Raw genomic sequence first — 21,797 nt, 5'->3', positions numbered from 1 at the left:
TAACTTACCACTCTTTTTCTCTCTCTGCTGATCTGGGAGCAAGATGAAAGGATTAGCTGGGACTACCACTTAATTTTTAGCTGTTTGGATTAGCAGAAGCAAATCCCACCTCCTATGTCTACATTACTGACTGAAGGGTAGAGGAGCAGATGGGATGGTGAGAGGAAAGTGTGGGTGTAAGTGAATACTTATTAGAGGGCTTTTAAATATCTGTGTTACACTGCTGTGCTCTCACCTCTTGTCTCCTGGAAGCTCTAACCTGGTGGTGCGTTCCCTGATACTGTGTTCAGGCAGGAGTTTATCAAGATCCTGATGCTCCCTTTCTCTCTTACCCAAACGCCCATATCTCACTGTACATTAAAGAGAAACTCAGACAAGTAATTAAATTACTTTTCCCTGGCTTAAAATACTTAACAATATTAAATGAGCTTTCACAGAAGCCAAAAGTAAAAGCAATAATGGCATTTTCAGCCAGCATTAAATTGTTAATTAATTGACATGCATTAGAAACAGTATAACTCACGCAACACCAGCCATCTATTCTGAAAAAACGTTTAAAATGTGATGGTCTTAGTGACTCATACTGGTCAGATGCAGCTAGACTCGTATATGTAGCTGCAGGAGTCTGCTTTAGGAGAGGGGAACAGGGTTGGTTATGTATGGCAGGACTGTTTGTGCCTGCCATTTACATAAGTCGTGCTTTTATTGGAGTGGAATTCACAAGGAAAATTACAAAAGCTTTTACAAGCCAGCATTCTGCTAAAAAAAGAACTTTTGTGGATATTTATGTGGTTTTGTGCACGTTAGATGTTACAGAAAAACAAGTTAGATGTAAAAAAAGAGATGATCTGTGAAGTTCTCCCAGAATAAGTATCTATAACACCAACAGAACCCATTCTTTTTTGTAGCAGGAAGAGCAAGATTATTAGAGACTGGAACTTGCTTGGTAATGAGATGACAACACTGCCAAACCACTACAATACTGGCTACCTATTACGTTCCTTGGTGAATGTGATGATTTGGGAACCTCTGCTTATCCTCTCTGCTAAAGAGTAAGGACCCACATCTTTCCTGCAAGGTTTCTATTCTTATGCCTCACACCCATGTCAGAGGGGTGTCAGAGGGGCACCAGGCTACACAGCACGTCCATCTCCATTTGGCATCTTGTCCATAGAGGATAAAGGAGGTGGAAGTTGAGCAGGGCAGGAATTCGGCACAACTGAGAATCCAAGCAAGACATGGTGTAGGGTCAGGTTCAGCAAACACAGCTATAACAAAATCTTTCGGAACAAAATACCTGAAAGTGTAGGAGGCAGTAGTGCATCAAAAAATGTTTTATTTCTCAAGTCATCTCATTATCTCATCATGTTATAACGTCTTTACTCTGAACTACAGAGAAAAATAAAGAAGGTAATTTAACATAACAAACATAACGTAAATGTTTCTTCAAAAAGTTCAGCATTTAGTGCTATAACTTCAAGGAAATCCAAATCCTACCTAACTGCTTAGGAACACAGTTTGGCTTGTTTGCCTGTCTTGAGGGTCTTTGCAATGGAAATGGATGGGATGGGCAGAAGTGTAATTAATTTCAGATTAATCCTAATAGATCTCAGCTTGTTACTTCAGCTTCTATATTACCTTATTTAAATAAAATAAAATAACAGTAGAACAGATAAGAAAGTCAATGCTAAAGACCTTTTGTTCTCTAAGGAGCATCTCACTGACTCAGGTCGCTTATCCGGCTCCTTCAACCACGCACGGCTAGACACACCAGATGTTAAATCAATCTCCCTTTTCAAAAAGCAATATGTATTCCTGCTCATGGAAAGAAATGTATAAATAATCAAAAGGTAATTCTGCAAAAAGTGGTAGGTTTTTTTTTCCCCTTCAGCAACTTACAAAAGCACTGGCTTCCTTTCAACCTTGGCAATGCTTTTATCAGGATCACAAAGCTGTGGGTCCTCTTTGGCTTCTGCCCAACAGATTAGGTGTAACATCAGTAACACCACAAGAACTGGTCTTGCTCATGCTCACTCTCTATCATAATATCCACATGCAGTAACAAACATTTCTAATTTGGACAACACAAATGAAACCTGCTGGAAAATTAAGCAGACTTCCCGTGTGAAGGAAGTGGATGCCATGTTTAGAAACACATGCTGCTAGAACACTGCTGTTCGCTAGGGTTTTTTTTTTACATCAACTGAAGTTTTTGGCCAGTTTTCCCTTTTTTCCCCTCTCGTGCTGGAAAACAGCAGTGCCTACGATCCCACACAGTGCTGTCACCAGCTGTGAGGTGCACAAAGCCATTAAGTGCTACCCAGCATAGGGGCTGCTCTCCAGTTGTGCCCTACTGTGGTCACTGCAGCACCTCTTGACCAGGCTTGGCATACACTCAGTCAATGCTGTCTGCTGCTGAATTCACAGCCCTGCCTTGAATCCAGTACTGATGGCAGGGTTTTCAGAAGCTGCTGCCCCTTTAGGAGTGGTGTGTTTTCTGGGAAAGTAGTGTTCTGTGAAATTTCCTCCTATACCTTGAATTTTGGTAGAAGCTACAGAATCCAACTGCTAGACACATAATTTGGCATCCAACATCATCTGAGGCACTTCAGGGGACTTAAGCCATCAGCACAGGGCTGGCAAACAAAATACAAGCCCTCAGACTCTCAGCCATTCAGCACGAGTGCCAGAGGCCAGGCAGGGTACTCACAGCACATGCAGTGACTTCCAAAACTTACCAACAAGCATTGAATCCTGCCCAGAGCGTGGGATTCAGCTGATGGATTAAGACACTTAAATATAAATGCTTCCATGTGTGCCCCATGCCTTAGTGTCCTCTAAAGTAAATGACAACCTTGGTAGTGAAGCCTAGAGAGGGATTTGTCTGTACAAGTGTGGGCACTGTTTTGGAGAGCTGATTGGCAACCAATCTGCATCAAGGGAAATTTCAACTGGGTCTTCAAAAGATGTTTTTCACTAAGAGGACCAAGAATAATTTGCATCTGTGGAGATACTCAACATTTTTCCAGAAATGACCTGAGCCACGTGCTCCAAGTGCTGCGTTGACGGGGGGGTTGCACTAGATGAGCTCCATAGCTCCATTTAAAGCCTATTCAGTAGTTCTCCACTGATTGCAAAAGGATAACAAAGCTATTTTAGTAGGTGTCTTACTATAAGCTGCATCCACCCCCTTGTGTCTAGATCCTACATAACTGATGGTGTAAAGGGGAGGGGAGCAACACAGCTTTTGCAGGGGGAAGTCGTGCCTCAAAAGCCTACTAAGAGGCTTTGAAGGAACCAGTGAGTGTGCTGATATAGGTGATATTGTGTATTTGGTTTTCCTGAAACCATTTGGCAAAGGCATGAAAGATTCTTACAGAAACTGAGTAGCCAGTGGATTAAGAGTAAGGTTTTTTGTGGGTTAATGAGTGATTAAAACATAAGAAAGGTCTGTGAAGAAAGGTACCAGTTTTGTAGTGATTCCCCAATATAAACCATGTTAAAAAAGAGGAGATGATAGTGAGGTGGCTGAGTGTGAATGACACATATTATCTGGGGTTATAAAAACAAAAGTAGCTGTGAAACATCATGGAGAGACCTTGTGATAATCTAGGACTGTGAAGATGCAGATGAGATCACTGGTGATAAACACAAAGTAATGTACAGCATAAAATACACATCTCTAACAATAAAGGCACAATGATGGGCTGAAGAAAAGGATTTGGTGTTGCTGTGAATGAAGGTGGTCTGTGAGCACCTCTTCAGTGTTCAGCAGTGGAGAAGGGTAACAAAATGTTAGACATTCCAAAGAAAAGGAAAAAATATAAAAACATCACTGTGTGACAGTGGACCACAGCCTGGGCCTTGTGTACCTTGGAGTGTAGTAGAAACAGAATTGGGCAAATTAAGTGAAGGGTGATCAAAGGCACAGGACAGCTTCTCTAAGGGGAGAAATGAGTCTTCTCTGTGGAACAGGAGAAACTAAGGAGGAATAGGATAAGGAGGTCTATAAATTCAAGGTCTATAAAATCAGAAATCACTTTCCTTTTTCTCCCAAGTGATCCAATGCAGTTATGAGGGAATAGGTTTACAATACAGAAAGGAAATGCTTTTCTACCTAGCACATGGTTAAATTTTGGTGCTCCCTGTTTCAGGGTGGGGGGGTTGGATGAATAACCTTATGTCGAAGTGGACAGCCAAACTAGATAATTCACACCCTAAAAATGCTTATTTTCCTTCACTGACTATGAAGGAAGCTTGTGACGAGTTCGTCTGTAGAAGTCCACACAAAAGCTGTTCAGAAACTGGTTGAGATGAAACCCACCTGTAATATATGCTGGAAATGATGGAGTAACACCTTCCTATATCTTTGAGAACTGTTGCCAAAGCTCCTGCAAGAAAAGTCTGGTACAGGGCAATACATCAGCCATATAGCCCAAACCATACTTAAGTCTGAATCTCCCAGGTTGGTCATCAATGCCGAGTCTTTTAGCTGTATTGCTGATTTACTTGCATGTGGGGGGATAACTGATGCATTCTCAAAGGGAGAAATTAATTTTTGACTTAACTTCACTGCAGTAAGAAGAATTTCCCCAAGGACTCAGCTGTTTCAAGCACACTGTTCTTGAAAGATTCTATGCATAAACCAAGACTAAATCCAGCCTACCAGTTACCCCTCCCTGTCGGTGTGTAGTCTTTGCTCAGCATTCAAAACAGATATACCAGCCCCATCAGCACTTAAGTTTTACAATAACTTCTAAAAATAAAATCCTGAGGAATTGTGGGCAACTGGAAAAGTTCTTGGCTTTTATACTCTACGTGGGGCTACAGTAATTCACCTGGGAGCACAAGCCAGACTCTCCCTTTGGGGCTGGCACCAAGCAGCACAGCAGATGGGCAGCTCTTTCCTTCTGACCCTGTTTACTGAGTGCTGTGTCCTCCTGCTTCCCCAGAAGCATGAGCAGCTCAGGCTCAGAGGAGGGAGGAGTGTTATCACCTCATGGGCTGTGCAACAGGAACATTCAAGTCTGCTGGGGGTTCTCCAGGCTGATACTCAAACCCAGCTCTTTCCCGAGCCCCAGCAGAAGCCAACACCCAGCAGAAGCCAACCTTGTTATTTGCCATACTGATAATAAGCTAGAACCATAAATTCAAACCCAAGACTAACAGTGACAAAGGGGTGTCCCTTGGCAGAGCTGAGACACTGTCCTACAGCTGGAACACCGGGGAGCTGTGTGTACCTGTGCAGCACGAAAACAAAGCAAGCACTGCCTGCATGAGTCAATGTATGCACAACTGATGGCTTTTGTGTTTGTCTTGAAGATTCATAATGATCTAGTAGTTATACAGTTAAATGCATTTCTCTTTTTGTCCTTCATCTGATGTTACTAGAGGTTTCAGAAAGCTATCTTGGAGATGAAAGACCTCCTAAATTACACCAACAGGAAAATAGCTATAATGGTGCATATATTTTGCTTCCAAGATGAAAGTCACCTTCTTACACAGAGAAAGGCATAGATATTAAAACATGCAACTACATAAACAAGGTTAAAGAATGTAAAATGAGATTCTTCTGATGGGAAGGATGTGAGCTGGACCAGGATGGTTTTACCTTCCTGTTTATGTTTTTCTAGTTATTTCCAGGTAAGGGGCAAAATATTTTAAGTCTTCTTCAAAATATAAGTGAAATTTTAACACATATTGCAAGACCATGAGAAAACTGCCATACTAGGGCTGTGTAATCCCAAAGACTGCTCTGATGACAGCAAACAATAGATATTTCAGGGGAGGTACAAGCCTTCATATAATGGCCAGTGCTAATGGGAAAATGACTTCCCATCCCCCAGGGAAAAGACTGTTTATTTTATGCTGTGCTTGTCCGGGAACCTTAGACTTTATTCCTCTTAACCTTATTTAATATAATGAGTATTTTCCATTACCTGTACAAATCCTTTTATGAATCCTGCTACTTTTTTAAAACTACAAATCCTTGGCCATTTTGTGATGCTCTGATCCACCAGCCTTTCCTGCCCAAAAACATTTTCCTGCCTTTAATTTTCCTGAAAGTGAATACCATTTAATCCATTTTTTAACTTGTACACTCTATCACACACACTGCAGACCAATTTTTTTTCACTTGCCAGTTGTACAAGGAGGGTCACTTTAACTTAGTCATTCTTTTGCCTGCTTTGCCTTCTGGCCTGAACAAGGAGTCTGCCTCGATCGAAACCCTGGAAGGTGCAATATTACAGGCCACACACCCGAGCCAGAGGTGGCTGAAATCCTTTCTCAGAGCAGATTAAACGTGCATCTCTAAGCGCTCAGCAGGGCATTTGTGCCCCTCTCTGTCAGCCCCACATTCCCACCTTGGATAGTCAAAATCCACCTCTCCAGCAAGAGGCAACGGCACTGCTCCCACCCCCCAAATAAAAGCAAAGCACCAGCTGTTAATGCTGTATTCACAATACCATAATCCACAGACAATGTGACTTTATTCACAAATATGATTTTTACAGAGGTAGAACAAAATACTTTGTATAATTTTTTTTTTAAACTATATACATACAAAGAATATAATAGAATGACAAGAAAGAAAAGGTTGTAAACAAAACAATATTATGCCATCAAATACAGTACAAACAGCATGCATGAACAGCTTCAAATGAAATCTTGCTGGTGTAACTTTATTTTTTTTCTCATGTGGTAAATGAAGAGTAGTAAAGAGTCATGCTCTAATTGGATTGAGTATGCCACAGCTCTGCAATTTTGTTTTAATTATTTTTTTTTCTTTTACAATAAACCAACAGGATTGCTTTCTTTTCACTGTGGTGGGGAATGCTTTTGTAATGCCCAATGTAATCTTAACAGAAAAATATAATAATCAAATCTACAAAGTATATTCTCATTTAAAAAGCAAACCCATAGAAACTGTACAGTTTTAAAAAGCGAATTATCTCAAATGCTTCTTAAGAGAATTTTCTAAAGAAAGAATAAAATATGCAGAATAAAAATTAGGAGAGCTATTGTTCTGTAACAAAGCTAATCAAATACTTGTTTTCTATTCCAATAAACAGCTTTTTTAATTAATGACTATTCTGGAAATTATGAAGTGGGCCAGGTTTTATTAATGTTCCACTTGACTAATAAAGCATGAACTCCTTACAGGTACTGTAGCTGTCATTCCCCTGGGGATGGATGGGGATTGGTTCTGCATGCATGCTAGAGACAGGGACAAGGTTTAGTCATGGGTGTAGATTTTAAAAATATTTTTAAATGTTTTAAATGTTTAGAAGCTTGTATAAAAATAATCTTGCTTGTTTTGCTGCTGCATTGAGATTTGGATATGTGATTTTCTGCTGAAATTCATTCTTGGCCCTTACAATTGCCAAGGACTTCCACTGGATATTACCTGGGCTGCACCAGGTCCCACCAACAATGGCCAACAGCAATGGTTAGAGCTTACACCTGAAACATGTGAAGCCAACAGCAAACCCAACACTGTTTTCCCTGTGGCTAGGGCTGAACCTCAAGGATGTGGGATTTGGGGAATGGTGCTGCCCTGCCCCTCCATCCCTTTAAGTGCTGGCCCATATCATGGGAAGGGCGAAGGCTGGAGAGAGTAACTGTGCTGTTACTCCTGTGAACTATCAGCGGTGGTGAACCACGTCTCCATCCCGCATACCTGGACACACTGTGACTACACAAGCCCGGGGTCTGGTCAGGTCACTGTCCTGCTCGAGGACAGCAGCTGCATGAGCTGGACAACAGGGTTTTCTCCCTCTGACCAGCGAGGAAGGAAACTGTGAGCAGTGGGGTTAAATCACCCTCCTGCAGCTCACCCCCTTAAATGTCATTTAAAGATTCAACCACACAAACAGGACCTGTACATTCAATATGTCTTTATCAAGAATGTGAGGACGGTCAATGTTAAACACATGCTGTTTATGGCCACGCATCAGGCACCTGCCCAAGCTTCAATTGCAATGAGTTTACTAAAGATCAAGCAGAATATTGAACAGGGAAAGATGGTGGGTCTCATTTGACTTCAGGCTCTCAGGTGATTCTGGTTTTAAGGTAGAAGCTCAGCTCACACTGGACATGGGACCCACCCCATGTTCACTGTCAGGTTAAGTGACTGGGTGTTGGTATGAACATCATCCTTTGACAGATCACAAGGATTAAGTTGACTGCAGTGAAAGCAAATGCCTGCCCTGTGTGGCAGATCCATCTTTGTGGCTTCATCCATGGCTTTGACACCTTCCTGGGGAATAGATTATCAAACCCCCCCAGACTGCCCTGGTGCAACTGAAACCTGCATTTCGCTAATCGACCCTGCAGCAGATTATCACCCCCAGAAACATGGCATTTATTGAGAGGTGTGAACAGTGTGCTATGCACAGACAAAATACTCAGTGTGATCGTTTACAGTCAACAAAATAAGCCTGGCACCTCTTTGTGGAAGAACTGTACAAAACATGGCTGAAATAGCAGGATTGTCAATGACGGTCAGTGGGAGATACTCTAACCCTCTGAGTAAGACTGCATCTTTCTGTTGTGTAAACTGGCCTACAAGTATGAATAAAACAATACATTCCTGCCCCATTAGCCTTGGGGAAGATTAATGCCCTCTAATCTACGCTAAATAAACTCTGAAGCATGAAGAGAAATATTTAAGTCCCACACTCAGCTGCTTGTGAATTAATAGGGATCACCCTGAAATTGCTATTATGAAATGCAAATATTTGCAAAACAACAATTAAAAAATACTCCTGAAGTGCAAACGAAAGGCTCGTCAGGCATGTTTGTGGTATGCACAGGGACAGTCAGAAGGTGAACACTAATGAATCCCAGGGCAGAAATCTGAGCTAAAAACCCATTAGCCCACTGGCAGTAGGTAATGGCACAGCATCTCGCATGGGGAAACAATTCTGCCTGATAATCAGAGGCCTTGTTAGGATGCCCAAATTTTGATTCTTTGGACAATTTGTTTGCATACAACTACCTGTATTTTCAGAAAGCTGCAGTACATGGCTCACAGTAAATCTACTTCAAACACTTGCTGATACGGCTCAAACTGATCTCATCTGTCCTGATCTGCAATTTTGTGTTAGCTAAAGTAATAAAAGAATCCTGTTAAACCTAAATTATCAAATGAAAAAGGCAATTTTCTCATTTATACTCCATTAGTTTTTTTAGTTATTGCTAGGAAAGCTCTAAAATGCTTAGGCCATAAAATAAACATGTGGCTTAATGTACAGTATGTGTACTTAAGAGGATGATGGCATCTGCAGTAACTGCTCTGCACTGCTGTAGTAATGGGATGCACAAATTAAGCAACAGCACATATCAAGTAAAGCATACAAAAATGTATGGCAAAAAGTTACAAGCCTTCTGCTTTTTTTTTTTTTTTTAGTAACTCTTTAATTGCAAAAAAGAAGAAATCACCAATATCCACACCTACAACACAAAATTGCAACATGGTTGATTTCAATAGATGCCCATTACCTCTGTGCCAGCAAAACTCTCTGATACTGTTATCTTTTACATTTCATTGATTAGAAGTTTATAAAAGTGTCCCCTTCTCAAATTAAATTCAATGATATATTTTCCAGCGCTGAAGTTAAACGATTAGCCTAATATGGTTTCAAGCACACAACACACTTAAGACTTTGGAAAAAAAAGCACCCCAGATTCTTAAGTCATGGAGATATAGGATAACATATGAAAAAGCATCCAAGTATTCATTTTTGGAAATGAAATTAAGAGCCTAGATCACTTAGGTACCTTCAATAATTTTACTCTCAGGCCCTTCATTCAGATATATCAGAGTACTTTCTATCAATAATTTCAATTCCTTAAGAAGAGTGCCACAACTAAACCTGTGAATTCACAGAAGCAAGATTCCATAAACCAAACCATTTACAGACATACTTTAGCATTACTTTTCAGCAGGAGGCATGAGGATCTTGAGAACACAAGAGTCTCTGAAATTCAACCTGTGTGTTGCTTTACCCCTTCATGCTTAATTAAAATAGGTATCATTCAGAACAAGGAGCAAGCAGAGTCTCTGCAGAAAGCTGCAATGAACTTCTGGATCAGACAAATTCGATGAGAATCATAAAATGCAGATAGGAGATTTCCCCTTCAGCCAGGCTTTTACAGAAATATATTTTCCTGGCTAAAAAGGGTGGCACTGCAGAACTTTACAGAGGGAAATGCAAAAATATAAAGAGGAGAGTCCCATTTTCTTCCTCAGTAATCCCATAAAACCAACAATCTGTTTCCATAACAGCTCCAGACAGTTACCTGATTGCTGACAGGGCCTTTCTCATCACCTGAGGGGAGTCTACCCTCTGTTTTCCATGCTGTCAGTGGCAGGTACATGGTCAGAGCTGTTGTGCTCGTTATCCCCCAGCTTCCCATTAATGTGACCAAAATGACCTCCCCAGTTGCAATAACTGTGTGAGCCTGTTTTACTTATAGTTCAGATTTTCTTCCTCTCATGGCACAAAGCTGATAAGTAAACAACAGCTAAGAAAACATTTGCTTGCCAAAGCCTGGCATGAGAAGGTGCAAGCTTTCCTTGCCAGAGCATCCTGGACCTGTGTTTACTCACACCCTCAGCACTGTTTCATGCTCCAGCTTGGCATTGTATGGGAACAATCACCATCCTCTTCAGGCCCTCCCTCTTATTCGGCTTTTGAGAAGTTACAAATAGAACACTGTTTTCTGAGACTATATTGACTGCACTAATTACCCACAATATTGTATATTTGCTACTAAGAACATGAATGTGTGCTTTCAAAGTGTGACATTCAGGGCTTCAAGGATGTGAAAGGAATTAGATGGATTGTTCTGTCACTTAATCCGAGGCTCTGATGTACTTTTAAAAATTTGTTTAAAACCCCAGAAAACAGAATACACATTTTAACTGTTGAACTTTTACCAGCTAAAGGAGTTTGTAAGGACCCTATCACTATGTGGTTACAACAGAAGATACACAGTTAAGGTCAGGTCACGGTTTCCAAGAACATTCACAGGGACTGAGGATGAGGAAAACGAGGGATGGATTCTGCAGGAGCCTTCAGGAGACTGAGCTGCTCACTGGGGAAGGGCCTTGAGTATTGCATTCACTTCCTCTGCAACTGCTGTCAGCGCAAACTCAAACTGCTCCTGCAGAGAGAACAAACACAAACTCTGATTAATAAAACGAAACACCTTCCAAAAGCCTGGTGCACTATTCCGGAGCTGAACATCCTCAAGACATTGTTAAAAATATGAATATGCAGGATGAACTGTGCACTGCAATGGAAAAGAACAAAATGTTCTGGGATTATTGATGTCATATAACAAGTTTGACAGCATCTTGAAGCTGGAGTAATTTTAATGGAGAAAAATGTTAGCAGCAGAACATAAGCTATTGGGACACAATGATGTATTGCCATTGCGTGGTCAGAAGGGTTTGGGAGTAGCTGATCACCAGCCATTTCCTTCTGACACAGAAATGGGAACTCATTAATATAATTGAGATATGCAATAAGTGAGATGCTGCAAAGCAGAGGCTTTGGCTTTTCCTAGGACTCTTTCTAGTTGAAACATCTAGAATAAATATCTCCTCACCTTATGTCTATTATATAGAACAATATCTGCTTTTTGGCTTACCTGTCACTGATCTTTTTAAGCCTCTCTTTTTAATGGCCTTTCCACACCCACAAATTACTCAACAATCTTTAGACCACTCCTATATAAGAAATACTTGGAAAGCTTTTTGCTGTTATTAATTTACTGTAACCACAGCACCAAAATGATTAACAGGCTTCTGTGCTGGGTTGGCAGAGGTGTGAAGGACACAGCCATGAATGGCTGCTACTTCTAAGTGCTAACCTAACTTGTTCCTGAACTGTGTAGTCCTATGGAAGGACAAAAGAGTGTTAAATCCTCAAGGTTAACAGGTGTTATATTTTTCAAGCAAGAAATTTTTCTCGGTATTTTAGCTCCCTGAAATATATCACTGGATGATTTGGAGTTTGCAGCTTTTCAGTGAGCAGTTTACTCAAATGATAGACAAATCAAAGACACCAGACAAGGACGGTGGAGGCATTTCTGATTTTCTAGAAGTACTCTAGAGTGTTAAGATAGCTGGAGTCAAGCTGCTGAAGAATCGACTTTGGGAATGGAGGTCTGAGATACACCCTACAAAACATCCCAGGATCACTGCTGGGATACTGTTTGTGCCTTCCATTAGAAAACTTGTGGTCTGGTACTTCCAGCCCCTCAGTTTGTGCTGCCAGGGGCTGTGTGGCATGGCTGCAGAACACAGCCAGCCCCCAGAGGTGATTACTGGACTAATAGCATTCATTTTCCATAGTGTTTCACTTTCCTGCAGAAATCTGCAGGGAGGATGAAAGAACAAACTACAGGTGTGCAACTCACACTTCAGAAAGGCAGCTGACTTCTAATTCCTGCAATCTGGTGCCAGTCTTCTCTGCCTTGTCTCACCTCTATGCAGAATCATCTCCCATGTGAAGACACTTCAGAGAAGTAATGATGGGCACAGTGCCAAGGCAGAAAAAGAAATAAAAACTCAGAATAATTTCTGAGCAACGATAACATTCGAGAACTTTGCTTTCTGCTTGGTGCTGTCAAAGTGGCATCCATGTACATTTGCTGGACTGCAGCCAACAGTTTTTAATCAGACATCAATTCACCCTAAAGAGTAGGACTCATCCTCACTAGCCCTGAAAATGGTGTATATGACTGCCTATGGCTCCCTGCATGGCCTAAGGTCTCTGCAGTTAAAGAAAAGGCTGGGAATGCTGGTGCCTATGCAGGAGCATCAGTGCTGTTTTAACCAGAGCACAGTGAATGTGTGAGAGGAGCTGGATGGTAGCAAGGGCAGAGAGGGCATGCTAGTGGTCATGCTGTGCCAGAACCAAACTGGGAGCTAGTACCAGCTCAAAAAGCTTCAAGACATTGAGGCTGATGCATGAGAAGTGCATTGGGGAGAGAGAACTTAGGCAGGAGGAGGCAGGAGCCACTGGACCCCATTGATGCAGCCCTGTGAGATGAGTGACCTGTGGAGCAGCCTGGGCGGGGTAGGAGACCCTTGTGGTGAGGCTGGCAGGAGAAGGACCAAGCAGGTGGTCCTGGAATGCTGGTACTCAGTTCTGAGTGGGACAGCTGGCCCCCACCGTGCCAGTCCTTGGAAAACGGGGAGCACAACAACAGAAGAAGGCGATCTGAACACGATGGAGCTGACACAGTGATGCAGTCAAGTTCCAGAGATGATCAGAGGCCTCTTTCAGGATGTGAAAATCAGTTTAGAACGAGGGAAGGTCCCCATGGTAATGAGGTTACCTAAGGTATTCTTCATCTGAGTATATCACAGCCAGGAAAACCTTGTAAGATCAAGGACTATAAGACTTTATTATTAGTCCCATTGCTGAAAATAACTTGTATTGCTCTAAAGTAACTCACTCAGCAAATCTGACGTTTAAGCTTGTTGGTTCAGGATGTGTTCACCTTATCATGATGATCTGTCAGGCTGGAGACCAGCTGATCCCTCAAGGAGGTCACCCTCCAGTCACCCCTGACGTAAGCACAGGGCATCATTGCACCGCCTGAGCAAGAGTGTCTGTCTCGCCTGGGGACTGTGGACTGAGCACCAGGAACTCAGTATCGATTTTGGAGACAAATTCAGTGGAGACTATCAGCAGACCTCAAGTGGGACCTTAATGGCTGAGACAAAGCAACTTACAAAGTGTGATCTTTATGGCCAGAGCTCAAAACTGACAGTGAAACACTGCAGTAAAGGGGACTGCAGTAGAGCAGACACGAGATGTGTGGGGACGTGGCCTTTCTGGGATGGTGCAGCTGAGTTCTTCCCCCTCCATCCTTCTGCTTGATACACACAGGCAAAACACAGAGAGTGGAGTTTCCATCGATGTATGTCACCACCGTCCAAAGAAAAGCCTTTACACACCTTCCACACTCTTCCATGAGGATGAACACAGCTAGAGCACGTTACTTCCAGTAATTTTTCAAGGAGCTCAGTCTGTTGGTCTGTACAGCTACACTGCCATTCACATATGCTATTGGCTCATACAAGGTTGTCTGGACATGAATTTTAACATCTAGCTTTGCCTAGAAACTGAGCTGGACAGGCATTCGGTGGTGTCAGTCCACCTATAATGCAGAGGTGACAAGACTATACTTAATAAAAAATAATAAGCTATGTTTCATTAAGTCTACAAATAAAAATTCACAGGAAAACAAACTAGGTACATGTATCATATATGATACAACAAAGAATCTAGCTGATATTACAGGTTGTGAGAGGAAGGATATAGAAGGAGAGAGGAGAAAAAAGAGATATATATTTTTTCCATCACAGAGAATACACTTCCTCCTTCATTACTTTTTCCTCTCACATGTAGCATATCAATTCTATTTTATGATTCCCCTGCAAAAAAAATTCCACAAACCCTCTATTATGCTTCCCAGAAATGCAGGATGTTGTTCTGATAATTTCATTAGAATTTATTATATACAATGCTTTTGAATTAAAGATCCCTTCCAGAAGACAAAATGCTGCAAACAAATCTTTCCCATGCTGCCTATTGGAAATGTGGAGCGCTGCCTGCTGGAAACACAATAACATTGCTGAAGGAAGTTGGTGTTTATTTTGCCTGGGGATATTCTCTAATTGGCATTTCTAACCTGACTTTTAATCCATCGTTTTAAATTACTCCAAGAGTCTAATATTCCTTATTTGTATTCAGTTGGGAAAGCACAGGGGTTTGTTTAAATCCATCAGAAAAATTCTCTGGGGATCGTGCATTGCTAGCATGTAACCAGATATTTATAATTTGCAAGACATTAGCTTGAATAAGTGATTTGGGTGGTTTTGAGAAAATGACAATGATGGAAGAAGGAGCAAGAGGAGAGATAAGCAATATCCTGAGAAAATTTTTCATCCTGGATGAAAACACAGGACACATTTTTTTTCTGGAGCTCTTCCAGACAGATGTTTGGAGGGAAAAAACATGTCTTAAGGGAGATTTTCATGGAACTAGGGTAACTATTGCTGAGCTAAGTAAGAGAAGTTGTTCACATAACCTCATTCTTTGGTTCTGGAGTGATGTTTTTTCTTCTGCTGAAGGCAACAAGCCATAATTTCTCTGCTCTGAAAAAGAAACTGGAATCTGAGCTCTATGTTTCTACAGAGCTGCTATATATTTTGGAGGCATTTACAGAGTAGTCCAGGACTTGCATCTTCCCTCAGAGTAAATATATATGACATTGAATACTGTGTGCTATTTGCATTTTTTTTTCAGTCTGAATAATCAAAGCAGAAGAACAATTTGTGCGATTTTCTTGTCTTACTTGCAGATAAAGCTTAGTTAGCTTTGACTGGCTTATCTTGATTTTTCATGCACTTACTTAATTGGTAAATAATAATTAAAGTTCCCCCAGCTGTTCTTCAGCACTATTTCTCCTAGTATTAGTGGGAAAATAGAATGATTGGGAAGAGATTCAGGAAAAGTTATGAAAGTTATGTTGATTTCTGCAGCACATTTATTTCACCTTTGCCCCTCAGCAATTTCAGCTCCCCGAATGATGCAGAAATTCCTGTCAGTTCCAGCTTGGCCAAGACATAGTGCTGTCACATTGCTACTCAGTTCGGGACTATAACTATCATTTGATATTTTATAATGTCATAAACAGATTTATTTGGTCTCCATGCCAGGAACAAGTTTCTTTATTGACATATTCGCAGCTCTTAACTTGCAGCAAATACTGTAAAATATCATTCCATACCACACTGGAATTGTTAATAATAGGAAGTTTCATTTCTAATTTAAGGGACTACAATCACACTATTGGCTCTCTTTAAAAGCTTTACATTGTGGAAAAATGTCAAAACTATTACAACTGACAGGAATTAGAGAGTAAGGCATTCACCTCACCAAAGGGTACAAACATAGTTTCCATGTTACATCCACAAAGGACAAGGTTGTAGGCATGATGTAAACTTCTTCCATTCAAAGATACTAAAATTTACTAGATTTCCTACAAAACTTTATTTCCTTTAACTTAAAACTTCTGGGCTTTTTTTCCCCATAAAAAAAAAATCAAATGCAGCAGTTACATTCTCTTTCATGAATAGAAGCTCTAAAAAAAAATATTACATGCACAGTTAAGCACAGAGAGTCTAAGCAAATAATCCATAGTTCAGGATGAAAGCAAGAACATTCTTTCAAATGCACTTTTTCTTTAGCAGGCAATAGATTGTTGTCTTGACTGCCCTTCATATATGGTAATCAAGATAGATGTTGGAGATGTTACAAGAAAGAACAGTAAACACCAAAGAAAGTAACCTAGATAAATCTTCAGCATAAATAAACCTCAGTTGGTAGGGAGCCAAACAGTAATCAGCAAGCGACCTGCGTTAAATTAGGTCATACCCTCTCTCTTCTGTCATGAAAACAACTACTGTGAAAGACCTTTAATGTATTTAAAATCCCAGTGGATTTATTGACAGTACCTTTGTCTGGACCATGCCTGGTCTCTGGTCCCTCAAGTGCTCCAGGGTAGCAGCAATATCAATCTCTTTAGCACCTGCAACAAACCACAAATTGGGCTGAGTTCAGAGCACAAGATAATCCATGCTGCATCTGTCAATCTCTTGCTATCAGGTTCCCTTTGGGCTAACAGTCCAATTGAAAATTATTACATCCATCTCTCAGCAGATTTGGCAGGCAGCTGCAATTTTTGTGTTCATATCGAAAAATAAGAGGTTGGGGCACCTTTTACTAACATTAATTCAAGAGAAGCCAAAGAAAAACAAATTCTTAAAAATGTCTCTGCCCCTAGAGCAGAATATATTTTGCAGAACCTAAGGGTCTGTCATGGCAAGGCCACTGAGCGTCCCTTTGTCACTTCTAAGAGTATGCACTGAATTAAGGGCCTGAACCACACAAAGACTTAACTCTGTAAAAACGAGGTTTAGGTGACCTTTTGTCACTTGCAGTTGAGACCCAGAAAACCTGTCCATGGCTCCCTTGTTCAGGACCTGCCAGACCATCTTGCTATGTCATCACTGTTTCATCTGGAAAATCTAAGGCACTTTCTTTAGGTTATACTTTGGGATGCTGGACATGGCTGCCGTGTAACAATCAGGAGCACCAGGACACAGATAACAGACACAGAGAGCCCAACACCTCCCCTCCTCTGTGCACATGGAGGTGCTTTCTTTCAGGACATGATCTATGGAGATCAAAGCAAGTCCTCAGACATCTTCCCTTTCTTATAATATGCAAAGACTAGAAAACTGAAGGGGGCAGGGAGATACTGATTTCCTCCTCAGTTTCCTCTAGTGTAAGACATTTCAAGACCACCCTCCTCATTTTCCTTAAGGGCTTAATCTGATAAAGTTTTTTTAAGAGATTGAGGGGAAATCAGGATTTTGGTCCTTCCTGTATGAGCTCCAAGAGTAGAAGACTGGTTGGAAATCCTTTGAGTTGAAAAGTTCAGCTACAGAATTTGGCTCTCGTGCATCTGTTCCCTTCTGCATCTTGCAAGAACATCTCATGGTGCTAAAGCATCAGGCAGATGGGCAAAGGGTCATCCTAGCCCAAGTGTACCTCTGTCTCCGCTCCACTGTTCCCTGCTGCCCTGGTTGGCCACGCATTCTCCTAGGGCAGATGGGGGTTCGTAGCTTGAGAAGCTTAGAAAGGTGTTGACCTCAGGTTTCTCCTCTTTTGTACATTCACTTTTGTCATGAAATGGTTTATCAAGGGCACTGATTGGCTACAATTCTGCAATCTGCTTCTATTTTAAAGGATACTCAGTGGTGTGCTCTGAAGAAGACTGTGGCCCTTGGATGTGCAATTTGACAACCATTTTCCATTGTCTGGCCCTAGGAATCTCCTGGCCCAGCCTGTGCCAATCAGGACTTCCTTCTGGGGGCATTTAAATATCCCCAATTATTCACAGGTGCCTCAGTGGCCAGCTTGTGGGCCATGCACCTGAAGTGTTGTTCCTGCAGTAGCTAACTTGCATACATCTGGAAACATTCTTGTTTAGTCCTCAGAACTGGATTTTTAAAATTGGACCCAATGCTTATCACTCTTCCTACAACTCTTGTAATTTAGGGGCTTGTCTAACCATAATTAGGTTCATGTCAATGTAAACATCATTCACCTCCTCATTTACCCAACTCAACTTTATAGCTCAGCACCACCTTTTAAAAAATTCAGAAAAGGAACTAATAGTAAATGATTTCATTTGGTATCCTTGATAAAAGATATGAAAAGATAATTTAAAATAACATCGGCTCTACAAGAATAATTGACTTGCAATATGTTCTTCATATCAATGAAAATATGTTCTTCAGCTGTATCAGAAATGGAATTAATTAATTCAGTAAATAAAACAGTGACAACTTAGAAATGTTATCTGACAGATAGTTTTGCTAATTGCCAGGGGTTGGGGTATTGTATGTATGAGTTTTGCTCCCTGCTCCCTGCTCCCCGCCCTCTCCAACCACTGGGATTTACAGGGATGGGTTTTGAAAAAAAAGATATTATATTTTAAAATTAAAAAAAACCCAAAATTTTCTTACAACAGAGCAAAGCAATACACACTTACATATGCTGTAAAATCTGATAATAGTGACAATAATTATACCTTAAATCTGTTGCAGGTTTTCCAGGGGCAATTCACCTGGAAAGCATCAGTAAAGGTACTCTCACTGCAAACCCTAACACTGGTGTAACACAGTAACTCATTTCTGTGTTTATTCTCACACATAAACGTGCAGTTAGGTGGGATTTTCCTGTTTCACCACAGATATCCATGGGACCAGAGCTGTGTGAGTACTGCACATGCTTTACAGCCTTACTAGTAGCTTCATTTGACTACCAGGAAATAAAATGTCCCAGTAGCATTTTGGCTCAACATCAGAGCAACTCTTAGAAATTAAGATATGAGAAAAATTTAAGACACTGTCGTCCATGCACGAGGTTAACCACAGTCCTGAGCTGTCCTCTGAGGTGTGTGCTGCAAGGATGAACCCGGAGATCCTCCCACTGGAGCTGGCAGGCTCGAGTGCTACAGGGACTTACCCATGGCTGTGAACAAATATGTCGCCCCACCAGTGAGGGATGATCTTTATTGGAAATTACTGTAGCCTCAGGACAAAAAGGAAAAAGGTTCATGACAAGGCATAATAACACTCCTTAATGGCCAGACAGGCGTCTGAGCTTACCTTTGAAAGAGTTAATTTGTCCGTTTCTGTGATGCAGATTGCAGGCAGTTACTAGTGAACTGATACTTGCTTTTTTATCATCATTAAGGGAATGACATGACTAATAGTATGAACTACACTTGATCAAAAATTCCTGATTTAGCAAATCAGCAAAGCATATGCTTGCAATGGAACATAAGAACAGTCCTAGTGGGCTGATGTGCTTAATGGGAAGCTTGTTCTGAAGTATTTTGTCAGTAAAGTCCCTGAAATGTCAGTTTTTGCTGATTAGTGTCCCCCAACCCATGGGTTGTGATCAGCAGGTCACCCAAAAGCACTTCTGACATCCTCAGCCATAGGTTAAAAGGAAAAGGAGAGCAAAGTATGATTTTGCCCAAATCAAGTGTCTTGTTGAGATGCCGGGGGTTAGAGACAATCCAAAGCGGAGACACAGCGTGGTTTGCTACCCCCTTTTTTCCACCTCTGAATGCCTTGGATGCTATCGTGATGGGAACTACCTAAGTACTTAGAGAGACTGGTCAACAAAGCTTAGAGCTGCAAAGACAGGATGATGTTTTGGAAGAAAAATATCTTGGAACAAGAAAACTTACAGGAAAAGGGATGAAATCAATAGCATAGGATAAAGCCAGCATGACTTGCTTTCTGTCTACATGAGTAAACCTCTCTTCCTCCTCTGCATCTACATATTCTGCAGCTATTCCCCTATTGTGGCTAAAACAAATGTGTTTACATATATATATTGCTAGTCCCCTATTAAATCTCATTTTGTGATGAGGGCTTTTTTTTTCTTCAAGCTTAGGCTAGACTGCTGTTATATCATGTAAATTCAGCTCACTTCCACTGACGTGTGCAATAGCTTGTAGAAAGTTTTCCAGTGACAGAGACAGACAAAAGAAGAGATTTTCAAGACACATAGGGAGGTCTGAACCCAACCTGCCTTCACAGGTGAGAGGAGCTCAGTGTTTAAGTGCATCGTGAGCTTTCAACTCCCTTTGGAATTATTTTGCTGAAATCTGACACAAATTCCACACCTTCTTTGCCACGCTCAGTCTTTCTCTTTAAGCTGAGAGTACAGCAGTATAGCATAACATTCCATAGTAACCAATTACATTTTATTTATGCTTTTGAGCCTTTTCAGGTGACAAAAAATACAGCATATGCTACATGACATTGGGAGAGAGGGATATTGCTTCTAAGGATATTGGGGTCAAGTCATGCTCTTACTGAGATGGCTACAAAACATCCACACACTGCTAAGGTATTTTAAACATTGCTTATCTGGAAAGCCCACATATAAAGTACATTTGATGCAGTGGTTTAGAGTAAAAGCTGGAAGAACTCAATCCACTGATTCCAAGAATATCCCGTTATTGGAGGTGTTTTTCTCAGGCTACTAAATTATGAAGTCCAGTAATAAATGCAGATGTCAATTTATTGTCACACAAGAAATAATCTAAGGAAGGGTTAAAAATACTAGGCTGGAGAGCACTGACATTTGTAAAAGAGAACACAAAATATGTCAAAAAGACAATATTTTCTATCTTTTCTCCCCATCAATACATATCTGTCTGCTTAACAGTGCTACTGGTTTCAGAAACTAAAGAGAGGGATAAAAGAAGCAGCATTTAAACAATAAAGAACTGCCTTTTCACCTTTTGACTGTATTTTACTCTGCAGGGAATAAATTTGGTTTGTGTTTGTGACAGGTTTTCTCACAATGGATTTCATTGCTTGTTTTAAATGAATGTACGAATGTAAGTGAGTGTGAGACTGATCTAATATTGTACCAGCAGTATTGTGAAAAATGACTGTGCAATGTGCTTTTTTTAAAAAACAGAACATGCATTTGCAGTAATTCATTGTGAGCCAGATAGCACCAGCCTTCCCCTTCCCTTAGCAGCTCAGTGAGCTCACTGAGTAAATACCTCTGAAAGCACTTCCACACCAGTGCAAGCCAGATTTTAACTTCAGTAATTAACTATCATCTTCCAAAAGGCTTGAAGCATTCACAGTGAGTGCACAACAACCCACATCAGGAACATTAACTGGATAAACTAAAAGAAAACAAGAGAAGATGCAAGCTGAATGATATTTTGCCCCCAAGGAGAGAAGCGGTTTCTGAAGTTTAGGGTCATATCCTTTGCAACCCTTTCTCTCCCCGCAGGCATGAATGCAGGATGCACGCTGGCACTTAACAGCTGGTGCTCCTGATTAGCAGATCTCAAGGGGTTAAAGTGTTTGCCCTTAGATAGTTGCCTAAGTGGAGTATCCAGCACGTCATAAAAACATTGATAAAAGTTAAGTTCCCTTTTTCTCCCGCAATAAATAACGACCTGGCCAAATTCTGCTGCAATAGGTTCCACGAGGTGACCAGCAGTTGCAATATTTAAAATCACAGTGAACTAACTAACGTTACTTTTATGACTATAATAATGAAAGCTTCCCTCTTTTCTCATCCCCCTAAGCGTGGCAGGGGACCTATTTTTGCTAAGCACAAGACACATGAGAAACACTCTGTGGAGGATCA

General features: G+C 41.0%; 1 protein-coding gene across 1 annotated transcript in view; it reads right to left on the bottom strand.

Moving 5' to 3' along the window:
- Positions 1–6,450: 6,450 nt before the first annotated feature.
- Positions 6,451–21,797, bottom strand: part of PTPRN2 (protein tyrosine phosphatase, receptor type N2) — a 645,766-nt gene continuing 630,419 nt past the window's right edge. Inside the window, exons 22-23 of the mRNA XM_027687014.1 lie at positions 16,547–16,620; positions 6,451–11,172 (exon numbers count right to left, since the gene is read on the bottom strand). Of these exons, the coding sequence (XP_027542815.1) occupies positions 11,101–11,172; positions 16,547–16,620 (146 nt within the window). The 3' untranslated portion in view covers positions 6,451–11,100. The remainder of the gene's footprint in view (positions 11,173–16,546; positions 16,621–21,797) is intronic.

Source organism: Neopelma chrysocephalum, unplaced genomic scaffold (genome assembly GCF_003984885.1).
Source record: "Neopelma chrysocephalum unplaced genomic scaffold, ASM398488v2 Primary Assembly neopelma1_72, whole genome shotgun sequence".
NCBI lineage: Eukaryota > Metazoa > Chordata > Aves > Passeriformes > Pipridae > Neopelma > Neopelma chrysocephalum.
The sequence above is the reverse complement of the archived record's forward strand: the minus strand, read 5'-3'. Positions and strand labels throughout refer to the sequence as shown.